At 51.3% G+C, this 12,500-nt stretch overlaps 1 protein-coding gene across 1 annotated transcript in view; it reads left to right on the top strand.

The window, feature by feature from the left end:
* qkib (QKI, KH domain containing, RNA binding b) overlaps nucleotides 1–12,500 on the top strand; it is a 66,423-nt gene that overhangs the window by 33,556 nt on the left and 20,367 nt on the right. Inside the window, 1 exon segment of the mRNA XM_076985647.1 lies at nucleotides 3,397–3,513. Within this exon segment, the coding sequence (XP_076841762.1) occupies nucleotides 3,397–3,513 (117 nt within the window).

The raw sequence follows: 12,500 nt of genomic DNA, 5'->3' as shown, positions 1-12,500 counted from the left end.
AGTGCCTTCAAACGGTTTAAGTCAGCACATTTCCCTTTTCCTGATAAAATTACTGTCACTGGTAATCGACTGTATGCTTCACATGCAGGGCATAGAGATATAGGTGAAAATATTCTTTTCATTAAAGACTGCTCTAGTGTTTTAAAAATGTCCGCGCTCCTGGTGACACAAAGTGCTGTTTCTAAAATAACTCACAAAATAACTCACAATCTCAGTGGGGAACCGTCAGGGTCCTCTACGCCCTCTGAGAGGGCCTAAAATATTCCTAAAACATAAATATATATAATACAATTTATCCAATTGTTTTTATCTACTTACAGTTTGACAATCGACATCTAAAGAATTACAAAAATATAAGCAAATAAATTATTCAACTGTCTATTCAATCTGTGTTGGAAGGTGAGGGGTTAAGTGGAAGCCTGTAAGCCTGTGTCTCCCCCTATCAGGACTGTGATGCACGCTGTTCGTTTACAGAGGGCCTGGCAGTTATAATTCAGCACAATACCAGTTTCAAATGACAGTAAAATTGACCAATCATATCTTCCCACTTAGTGGGCGGGCTTAACTGTATGATAAGTTCTGCCCACTGTGGCGACGCTAGCTGTCGTTAGCGTACCACCGCTAGCTAGTTTCTATTCATTCCTCTGATGTCCTCGTGCGCGTTGTTTACATATTCCGCTCCCGAGGAACACGGAGCTGTGAACCTTATTTTGTTGGGACCTTATTTTTGCTTAAGACGTTATCTAGTACAGATGTTATTGGTTTATTGCGTTTGTAAAGCTGTACTGTCATCTCAATTTTAATTATTTTTTAATTGCAGTTAATTAGGAGAGGAAACTGGGGTGAGCGGGCCCAGGTATAATGGTCACGGTTCGCTACTGATATATATATATATATATAAAAACTAATACAGAGACTCGGGGGCGGCAGGTTGAAGTAGAAGCAGGCTGAAACACCGAGCCCCTTGCCGACCACACAGGGGCCGGTTATGCGGCCACGAGTCTTGGGGCCCTCGGCTTCCACTCCTCTCTGGCCCGCCGCGGTGCCGTGTGTACAGGTGGCGGTGCTCGCATGTGAGGGAATCTGTATGAAACGGGAAGACCTCCTGGAGCGGCCCTACACTTCCTCTGATCACTCCCTCACCAAGGGCACCTTGGATATCTGTCTGCGTAAGCCTGGAAAAAGACACCCGGCCTGCATTGATATACTGAGCTCTGCTCAATCTCCACAGTGATATCTGAACACACGTAACCTTTTCCCCGACGCCGCTTTCTCAGGCACGTTGTAATTACTTTTGAATTCAAACACATGAATAACGGTGAAGAGAAAGTCATGAGCTGAAGAAGAGATCATTTTTCCAATAAATGTCTCATTATGACATTTGTTCCAGATTGTGAATGCGTATGCGTTGGGGGGGGGGGGGGGGGTGCTTGTGGGCGTGCATGTATGAATATGTGTATGTGTGTGTGTTGGTGTACATGTGTATACATTTGAATGTACATGTGTGCATGTTCTCAGTCACCTGTGGAGCATGTAGATTATGTTGTCCAGTCGCATAGCAGAGTTGATCAGTACCCTAGAAAAATGTTGCCTTTTTTGCTAATTGTATTTTTTTTGCATATTTTAATAAACTGTATTGCTTAGAAATTATTGGTATGTAAATGTAGTACAGTAATTGGTAGTGCTATGTCGGTCTGACAGGTATTAACCACTAACATGTTGAGAATGCAGTATGGTTCAGACACACACATGCACACAGATACACACACACACCATACACACTGCTTCCTCTCAAAAGACTTGTCCAGATGCATACAAATGCCATGTGTGTGCTGTGACTTTTCTGCCTTGGAGCACAATTTAATTGCTTCTTTTCATTCATATCCACAAGTGCTCTTGGACAGACATGAAGTATGCAACAGGGGAAAGAAACTGTTATCAAGTACACACACACTCCCACTCACACACACAGCCTCACTAACATAACAGTGTCTGTAGTCTGTGTCTTACAAGCAGTCGATTATGTATAGAGTCACTTGTGTGAAAACAGCGTAGCGTTTGAATACCAAATACATTGATAAATCAGGCCTTGGAGGATTATTGATTAGAACAGGGAGGCTTTGTGTAAAATGGGCTTTTGCAGTCAGCAGAGCTGCAAGCCCACAGCGTCCCGTACAAATCAAACCTCTGTTAAATGCCATATTGACTGCGTTATTCGGATGAATGGAGTTCTTTGCGATTCTTCATATTAAAACGAGCATTTAAGAGTGAACTCAAGACGCGGTTTGTGCAGTCCGTGGCATTCACAGTCAAATAATAAGATAACGGGCAAAAAGTGACTTAATCGTCTGGTCCGATACCACGTCACTGCTCCCAGCTGCGCGTTCCCCATTCTGCTGCGGCGGTGAAGCCGGTGTGAGTGACAGGACCGGGCTATGGGGACGGGGCGGAGGCTCGGTTTGTTTTAACGCTCCTCGGTGGAGTCCCTCGGCCACCCCGCGCCTCGGCAGGGTCCGATGCGCTGACTGACAGGCCTCGGGCCGGCGCTGAGGCCCGATCGATCGGGTGAACGATCGGCCGCTCTTATCTTGTCGCAGAGCGCTTCACGGCATCGGCACCCGCTCAACGCGCATCGAGCGCCATTGTAAGGGCTCGGCCCGATGAGCCTGGCAGATAAGAGCTGGACGGGCCGCGTTGATGGAGAGCGTGCGCACACACACACACACGCAGACACACACACTCTCCATTTGTGCCTCTGAGCCTCTGAGCTTTCCACATGGGCTTCTCTGGTACTTCTGGTGAGGTAGATTTACCCTGATGTTAAACGTGGCAGGCTGGAGGACAATTGCTTTATATGTATATAAACATTCATTATTCACTTCTGCCAATGAACAGTTATATTGCAACGCTCATATTTGTAATTATGTCTGTAAGCCTGTCAAGTCTTGCTTGTAAAATGTGCTTTATAGATAAGGGGGTGGGGGGGCGGGTTCTAATATAAATGCTTGTCTGGAATAGAATTTGGACTGAAAACACGTGTGTGAAGGTGATGTTCACTGTCTCCCAGAGAGGATCGTAAAACAGTAGATGCACAGTAAGACTTTCAGTGTGTGGAGTCTCGAAGGACTGTCCTGTTTCACAACGCCTCTCTCAGCAGAGTGGCTGTGCGCATGCTAAACGCTTAACAAACCAGGCCTTACGTTGAAAACATTTCACATGCTGCCTTTACTTCAAGGTCAGCAAGAGGAGATATTGTGCATTGTGTTGTGTAATTGTACTGTGTCGAGCTTTTTTTATTGTAAGAACTGGACTGGGTGTTATTGTTTTTTATCTACTCTGGTCTCTGGGCAGTGTGTGAGCAGAGGCCTGAACGTTGCGTGTGTTTGTGTGTTCCAGTTTAACTTCGTGGGCCGAATCCTGGGGCCACGGGGCCTCACTGCAAAACAGCTGGAAGCAGAGACAGGCTGCAAGATCATGGTGAGAGGAAAAGGGTCCATGAGAGACAAGAAAAAGGTAAGACCCCCCCACACACTCACACACACTCACACACATACACACACACACACTCACACACACACTCACACACACACACACACACACATACTCACACACACACACACACACACACACATACTCACACACTCACCCACATATACACACACACACTCACACACACACACACACACACACACACACACACACACACACACACACACACACACACACACACACACACACTCGTACACACACAAAGATCATTCTCATTCATAGTCCATAAGCATGTGCCCGTGGAGAAGAGTGTGTTTGTGCGTCCGTGTGTCCACCATACATAGGTGTGTAGTCACATGGAAACTGGCCTCGCCCAGCCTGTGCTGCACTGTTTGCAGGGCTGAAATGCGCTCAGCGTTCCTGACAGCGGGGAATACAGAGTCCTCCCTGAACTGCAGTTTTGCTCCTGAGAGCTTTGGGCAGGTGTTCAAACATTGTCCTTGGCCTCAGATTGCATGGTGGGTGGCTCCACTGGGCCTGCCAGGGCTGCCGTCCCAGGCCAGCCCCAGACCAAGTGCAGCGTGCTGGGCCTCTATCTCCGGAGCAGCAGGGGGAGTTCTGGGAGGGTCTGGTACCAAGGGTTATGTCCATAGTCCATCACTGAAGTCTGTGAACACTTGGGTAAACATCCATTTCTTGGCTTTCGGTCAGCGCATCGTAGTTCCTGGTTTGTCGTTCATCAGACTTTTACGTTTGGATTCGGAACCAACTTAGTTATTGTTTGTTAGACGGTACTGTGATGATACAGGTACTTCTTGCTCCTCAAACAACTGGACCTGCCACACACATTTTTGAGATGTGGTTCTGAGAAAGAGGTGCGTTTGTGGTCCCAGCAGCAGAACCAGCCCTGTATTTGGACAGGCAACTCTAGTGAAGATAGCTTTTACAGGCACAGGAGAGGGAACGTGTGTGTGTGTGTGTGTGTGTGTGTGTGTGTGTGTGTGTGTGTGTGTGTGTGTGTGTTCGGGGGAGGGGGGGTCTTAAATAAGTGCTCTGTGAAAAGCGCTGTTGTCGTCTCACAGGCCACACCCACATCTGGATCAGCTCTGCATGCCAGTTGAGCACAGCTGGTCATCAGCATATCACATCTCAGCTCTGTAGGTCCACATCTGTGCACGTGTTTGTGTGTGCACGTGCTTGCGGCCGAGTGTCTGTGTGTGACTGGGTGTGTGTGTGTGTCTGTGTGTGTGCCTGAGTGTCCGTGTGTGTCTGTGCTCATTCATGTGTGTCCTTACACATTTGTGCATTTTTGTGTGCCCATGCATGCACACATGCATCTTCTTGCACACATGCATGCACACGCATCTTTGTGTTGTCTATCTGCGCGCACACACACACACACACACACACACACACACACACACACGTCTTTGTGTGTCTGTGCCCAGCCCCTCACGCTCTACGCAGCCTGTCTGACAGCACAAGGTCCACCAAACCTCTCGCCCCTGAAGTGTAAAAATTCATGTGTTCTTACGGCTTCTTATTGAGTTAGTAGGTAACCATGGAGCTCAGCTACATTGCAAACACCTTCTTTGTCTGTCTTCTTTGACCTTCATCCCCGTCTCCATGTCTTCCTCGCCCTCACTTCCAGCCCCAGAATGTTTTGCTTTTGTCACTGGCTGTACGCTTATTTCTACCTGCGCAGCTTTGATTATATTCCTCCCCGCTTGGGCAGGTGTCCTTGTCCGCATTGTCATATTTCCTGCCTCGCACACTAACACACCTCCATGTACACACACACACACACACACACACACACAGCTTAAGTGAAACAAATGCGAGCTGACACCATGTGTGTCCTCACGCATGGCGGAACCCTGACGACCAGTAGCCCGAACAGATAAGAACAAAATTACCTCCATTTGTTAAAACGGCTTATTTCTATTTTATTGCGATGTTGTCGCGCTGGTGCAACCATCACGGCACGTCGCCCGCGTGTCGTAGTATCACAGCGAAAACGTACGTTAAAAGCGCACGCGCCGAGGCCTTCGTATTCAGGACACGTCAGAAGAGACGAAGCTTACGAGATACAGACGACATCGTCGGTCGCACATAACTAGACAACAGGAAACGTATCGAAGCCCTCTAAACGCCATCGATTCACTTTTCACTCACCTGTGCCTGAAGCGCGACTCTAGTGCGAGCGGAGATGGCGTCTGGTGGCGGGGTTGTTTTCCGCTAACGCTCACGGCGAGCCGCAGCCCACTCATCTATCCCGCTCTCGTTTAAAAATGTCTCAGGCTGCTGCTGAAACTGAAGAGAGCATCTCCATCGTTCGGAATTACCGGATCTCCTCCAAAAGTGCATTTGAGATGCCTGAGGAATAAAACGATTAAGGCAGCCCACACGTGAAAGAACACACACACACACACACACACACACACACACACATCCACACATACACACACACACACACACACACACACACACACACACACACACACACACACTTGCACACGCGCGTGCACGAGAAACCACACACAGCCAGCTTTGCTGCTTGCGATCGTGGATGGTGCAGCTGTGCTAATGGAGTTGCTGTGCTGGTGGAGTTGCTGTGCTGGTGGAGTTGTTGGGCTGGTGGAGTTGTTGGTGGAGCTGTTGGGCTGGTGGAGCTGTTGGTGGAGTTGTTGGGCTGGTGGAGTTGTTGGTGGAGTTGCTGGTGGAGTTGTTGGTGGAGCTGTTGGGCTGGTGGAGTTGTTGGTGGACCTGTTGGGCTGGTGGAGTTGTTGGTGGAGCTGTTGGGCTGGTGGAGTTGTTGGTGGAGTTGCTGGTGGATCTGTTGGGCTGGTGGAGTTGTTGGTGGAGCTGTTGGGCTGGTGGAGTTGTTGGTGGAGTTGTTGGTGGATCTGTTGGGCTGGTGGAGTTGTTGGTGGAGCTGTTGGGCTGGTGGAGTTGTTAGTGGAGCTGTTGGGCTGGTAGAGTTGTTGGTGGAGCTGTTGGGCTGGTGGAGTTGTTGGTGGAGTTGCTGGTGGAGTTGTTGGTGGATCTGTTGGGCTGGTGGAGTTGTTAGTGGAGCTGTTGGGCTGGTGGAGTTGTTGGTGGAGCTGTTGGGCTGGTGGAGTTGTTGGTGGAGCTGTTGGGCTGGTGGAGTTGTTAGTGGAGCTGTTGGGCTGGTAGAGTTGTTGGTGGAGCTGTTGGTGGAGTTGTTGGTGGAGCTGTTGGGCTGGTGGAGTTGTTAGTGGAGCTGTTGGGCTGGTAGAGTTGTTGGTGGAGCTGTTGGTGGAGTTGTTGGTGGAGCTGTTGGGCTGGTGGAGTTGTTAGTGGAGCTGTTGGGCTGGTAGAGTTGTTGGTGGAGTTGATGGTGGATCTGTTGGGCTGGTGGAGTTGTTAGTGGAGTTGTTGGGCTGGTGGAGTTGTTGGTGGAGCTGTTGGGCTGGTAGAGTTGTTAGTGGAGCTGTTGGGCTGGTGGAGTTGTTGGTGGAGTTGCTGGTGGAGTTGTTGGTGGAGCTGTTGGGCTAGTGGAGTTGTTAGTGGAGCTGTTGGGCTGGTAGAGTTGTTGGTGGAGTTGCTGGTGGAGTTGTTGGTGGATCTGTTGGGCTGGTGGAGTTGTTGGTGGAGCTGTTGGGCTGGTGGAGTTGTTGGTGGAGCTGTTGGGCTGGTGGAGTTGTTGGTAGAGCTGTTGGGCTGGTGGAGTTGTTGGTGGAGCTGTTGGGCTGGTGGAGTTGTTGGTGGAGCTGTTGGGCTGGTGGAGTTGTTGGTGGAGCTGTTGGGCTGGTGGAGTTGTTGGTAGAGTTCTTGGGCTGGTGGAGTTGTTGGTGGAGTTGTTGGGTTGGTGGAGTTGTTGGGCTAATGGAGTTGTTGGTGGAGCTGTTGGGCTGGTAGAGTTGTTGGTGGAGCTGTTGGGCTGGTGGAGTTGTTGGTGGAGCTGTTGGGCTGGTGGAGTTGTTGGTGGAGTTGTTGGGTTGGTGGAGTTCTTGGGCTGGTGGAGTTGTTGGTGGAGCTGTTGGGCTGGTGGAGTTGTTGGTGGAGTTGTTGGGCTGTCAGACAGCTGTCTCTGTTGTCCAGGCTGGGCTTGTCAAAGATGTTGTAGTCCACTACTCACCCTGCTAGCAATTACTGTTATTAGGCCTGTCAGAATCACTTCCTCACCAACACCAGTCACAGGACAGCCAGCAAGCAGCAGCACTGTCTGAGGTGTGTGTGTGTGTGTGTGTGTGTGTGTGTGTGTGTGTGTGTGTGTGTGTGTGTGTGTGTGTGTGTGTGTGTGTGTGTGTGTGTGTGTGTGTGTGTGTGTGTGTGTGTGTGTGTGTATTGTGGTATTTTTATTTCTAACCTCCTCCACACCTAGTTGTTTATATGACCTTCACCACAGGCTTTTAAATGATTATTTGAGACACAGCGTAACTATGGTAGCATGAAGAAAGCCACAGCTCCGTTGTTCAGTGATATAAATGATAAATTACCAGTACATTTATACCACTGCACTTTAAACCCAGTTTAATTACTGTCTTTATACAGGCACTCAGAAATTCCACACCTTCATGACAAGTACACCCCAGATTTAAATCAACTGTTGTCTTGGCTCAGTGTGAATCTGAGGCAAACTGACAGTTATGAATGCATAATTTAGCTCTGTCGTTTTGTCCGGTCTGTCTTATTAGCTGCCCCGGAAGAAACCGGCTAAAGAACAGACTCGGGATAAACCACTAAATCAAAGGTGCTTTTATGTGTGCGCGTATGTGTCAGGGTCGGTGTCTGTGTGTCTGCAGCCCACATAAATGTGTGTGTGTGTGTGTGTGTGTGTGTGTGTGTGTGTGTGTGTGTGTGTGTGTGTGTGTTGCTGTGAACTTTAATGCAGGCAGAATACTAGAATGCCACAATAGGGAGTTCTCTAACAAAGCACATAGCTCAGGATGGTTCACTCCTCTAAATCCTCTAACAAGGAGCTTTGATGTGCTGGGGTTTTTACACCCTCACTGAGTGGTATAGGTTTAAGCACACAACCCGATCTCCTGCATCACTTTCCTCTACATGAAGTCTTCCCGCGAGATGGAAAGAGAGGGGGAGGGAGGGAGAGAGAGAGAGAGAGAGAGAGAGAGAGAGGAGGAGGTGACTGGTGTCTTTCATTAGGTCGTTCAACTGAAGGCCGTTGTGAATGGAATGGATAACTGTGGTTTGAACAAATGAAAATTGAAATGCCGCAGTCATCACAATATGATGAGTGATTCAATTACGCGAGACAGACCTGAACCGGCAGTGACAGCTGGCCGCAGTAGACACCAACACCAGACCCACACCACACCACCAGACCCACACCACGCCACCAGACCCACACCACACCACCACACCCACACCACACCACCAGACCCACACCACACCACCAGACCCACATCACGCCACCACACCCACACCACGCCACCAGACCCACACCACGCCACCACACCCACACCATGCCACCAGACCCACACCACGCCACCAGACCCACATCACACCACCAGACCCACACCACGCCACCAGACCCACACCACACCACCAGACCCACATCACACCACCAGACCCACATCACGCCACCAGACCCACACCACGCCACCAGACCCACACCACGCCACCAGACCCACACCACACCACCAGACCCACACCACGCCACCAGACCCACACCACACCACCAGACCCACACCACACCACCAGACCCACACCACGCCACCAGACCCACACCACGCCACCAGACCCACACCACCAGACCCACACCACGCCACCAGACCCACACCACGCCACCAGACCCACATCACGCCACCAGACCCACGCCACACCACCAGACCCACGCCACACCACCAGACCCACACCACACCACCAGACCCACGTCACGCCACCAGACCCACGCCACGCCACCAGACCCACACCACAGTAGAGATCGCTACCTCCACACCACAGGGACGGCATCAGTTTGCAAATGTAACAAAACCGTTGGGCCAAGGATTTATTGTTTGTTGTCTTTATTTCATTATTTACATACTTTTTATTAAAGTGCACATGCAGTAATTCAGATGGTTGGTTACCAGTTGCACAGGAACTCTGGGGTCAGTGGAGCTCCTCAGGTTTTATTAGCGCTTGTGTTCTTCAGCAAAGTGAAAGTCAAGCACAGTCCACATTTCAACAAAATGAAATTGTTTGAGGGAACAATATATATATATATATATATATATATATATATATATATATATATATATATAATATATATTCATGTATCCTCAAGTGAAAATCCTAACCTAGCTTGCATAACTGGACAGGCTGTATCATTTATACTTGAGTATCTGATTTAGTCGTGTGAATTAGTTCACTGTTAATATGGGTGTTGAGTAACGATATGACTGACAGCTTCAGACAGCCAAGCCCACGCTAGTAAAGCGGTACTTCGGTTCAGCTGAAGACTTCAGCACATATAGTCACTGCCCGTGGCCGTGGGCCTACGTCCAGAAGCCCAAATATCTGCCGTAATGCCATCATCACGCCACGGTGCAGGACCGGAACCGCAGGGCCGGAACCGCAGGACCGGAACCGCAGGACCGGAACCGCAGGACTGGAACCGCAGGACCGTCCTGCTAGGACAGAAGGAAACACATTTGAGATTTGAACTTCACCCTGTTTTAGGAAGACGGGCAATAGAGGAGTAGTGAGACACCAAGACACCACCCTGTTCCTCTCTCCCCCGCCACACACACACACACACACACACACACACACACACACACACAAACACAAACACACACACTCACACACACACACACACACACACACACACACACACACACACACACACACACACACACCCGAGCTAGCTGTGATATTGGTTCCCAGAGGCCTGTGCACCGAGCCTGGCGCTGCTTTAGTCCACCGTTATTGCCTGTGTAAGGATTACAAAGGAGTGGGACAATGGATTTATGGACATTGACTATGCTGCTGCTCAGAGAAGAGAGAGAGAGAGAGAGAGAGAGAGAGAGAGAGAGAGAGAGGAGAGAGAGAGAGAGAGAGAGGAAGGAGAGAGGAAGAGAGAGAGAGAGAGGAAGGGAGAGGGAGAGAGAGAGATAGAGGAAGGGAGAGAGAGATAGAAGGAGAGAGAGGAGAGAGAGAGAGAGAGAGAGAGAGAGAGGAAGGGGAGAGAGAGAGAGATAGAGGAAGGGAGGGGGAGAGAGAGAGAGAGGAAGGGAGAGAGAGAGAGAGAGAGAGAGAGAGGGGCTATAAATCAGAGGGCTACAGGAGACCTGCACAGCGTCACCTTGACTACCAGCCACTGTAGTAGGTGTGACGTGAGAGAGCTCGTCTAGTCCATGAAAACGGCCACATCTCAGTGTATCTCAGTGTGTACACACACAAACACCACACATACACACACAAACACACTCATATATACACAGATATATTCTTGTATTGACTTGTGCATTGCAGTAGCTGATTCCTGCTGTGTCTAGCCCTAGCCTTAACCCTAACTTTGAACTTGAGTTTTCAAATAGGAGCATGTTCAGGATAAAGAGAAAACATATTCATGGGGATCAGGAACATGCCTGTGAATCTGATTCTTTATTATCCTGGGTGAAACACACACAGACACACAGAAACACACTCACACACACAGACACACACACTCACACAGAAGCACATACTCGCACACACAGACACACACACAGAAACACATACTCACACACACAGAAACACCGCTCACACACACTCACACAGAAGCACATACTCGCACACACGTGGACACACAGAAGCACACGTCTGCACACGGTCTACCATTAACCCCCACAGTCGTGTGAAAGCACACATCCTGCAGGCAGTGTGTAGTGGGCTTAGAGTGTTGTTATGGCTGTGGGCTGCACTGTGGGGACGCTGTGTGGACGCTGCGGGGATGCTCCTGGGGGCGCTGTGGGGGACGTTCGGCGGGCGCTGTGTGGACACTCCTGGGGCGTTATGGGGACACTCCTGGGATGCTGTGGGGACGATCCTGGGACGCATTGGGGACGTTCCTGGGACGCATTGGGGACGTTCGGGGGCGCTGTGGGGACACTCTGGGGCGTTATGGGGACACTCCTGGGACGCTGTGGGGGTGCTGTGGGGGACGCTGTGGGGACACTCCTGGGACGCTGTGGGGACGATCCTGGGACCCATTGGGGACGTTCGGGGGCGCTGTGGGGACACTCCTGGGGCGTTATGGGGACACTCCTGGGGCGCTGTGGGGACACTCCTGGGACGCTGTGGGGGACGATCCTGGGACGCATTGGGGACGTTCGGGGGGCGCTGTGGGGACATTCCTGGGGCGCTGTGGAGACACTGTGGGGGGCGCTGTGGGGACACTCCTGGGGCGCTGTGGGGACACTCCTGGGGCGCATTGGGGACGTTCGGGGGGCGCTGTGTGGACACTCCTGGGGCGTTTATGGGGACACTCCTGGGATGCTGTGGGGACGATCCTGGGACGCATTGGGGACGTTCCTGGGACGCATTGGGGACGTTCGGGGGCGCTGTGGGGACACTCCTGGGGCGTTATGGGGACACTCCTGGGACGCTGTGGGGGGTGCTGTGGGGACACTCCTGGGACGTTATGGGGACACTCCTGGGGCGCTGTGGGGACACTCCTGGGACGCTGTGGGGACACTCCTGGGGCGCTGTGGGGACACTCCTGGGACGCATTGGGGACACTCCTGGGACGCTGTGGGGACGATCCTGGGACGCATTGGGGACGTTCGGGGGCGCTGTGGGGACACTCCTGGGGCGTTATGGGGACACTCCTGGGGCGCTGTGGGGACACTCCTGGGACGCTGTGGGGGACGATCCTGGGACGCATTGGGGACGTTCGGGGGCGCTGTGGGGACATTCCTGGGGCGCTGTGGAGACACTGTGGGGGCGCTGTGGGGACACTCCTGGGGCGCTGTGGGGACACTCCTGGGGCGCTGTGGGGACACTCCTGGGGCGCATTGGGGACGTTCGGGGGCGCTGTGGGGACACTCCTGGGGCGCATT

Source organism: Brachyhypopomus gauderio, unplaced genomic scaffold (assembly GCF_052324685.1).
Source record: "Brachyhypopomus gauderio isolate BG-103 unplaced genomic scaffold, BGAUD_0.2 sc43, whole genome shotgun sequence".
NCBI classification, from domain to species: domain Eukaryota; kingdom Metazoa; phylum Chordata; class Actinopteri; order Gymnotiformes; family Hypopomidae; genus Brachyhypopomus; species Brachyhypopomus gauderio.
This window is presented reverse-complemented; position numbering and strand designations above follow the sequence as displayed.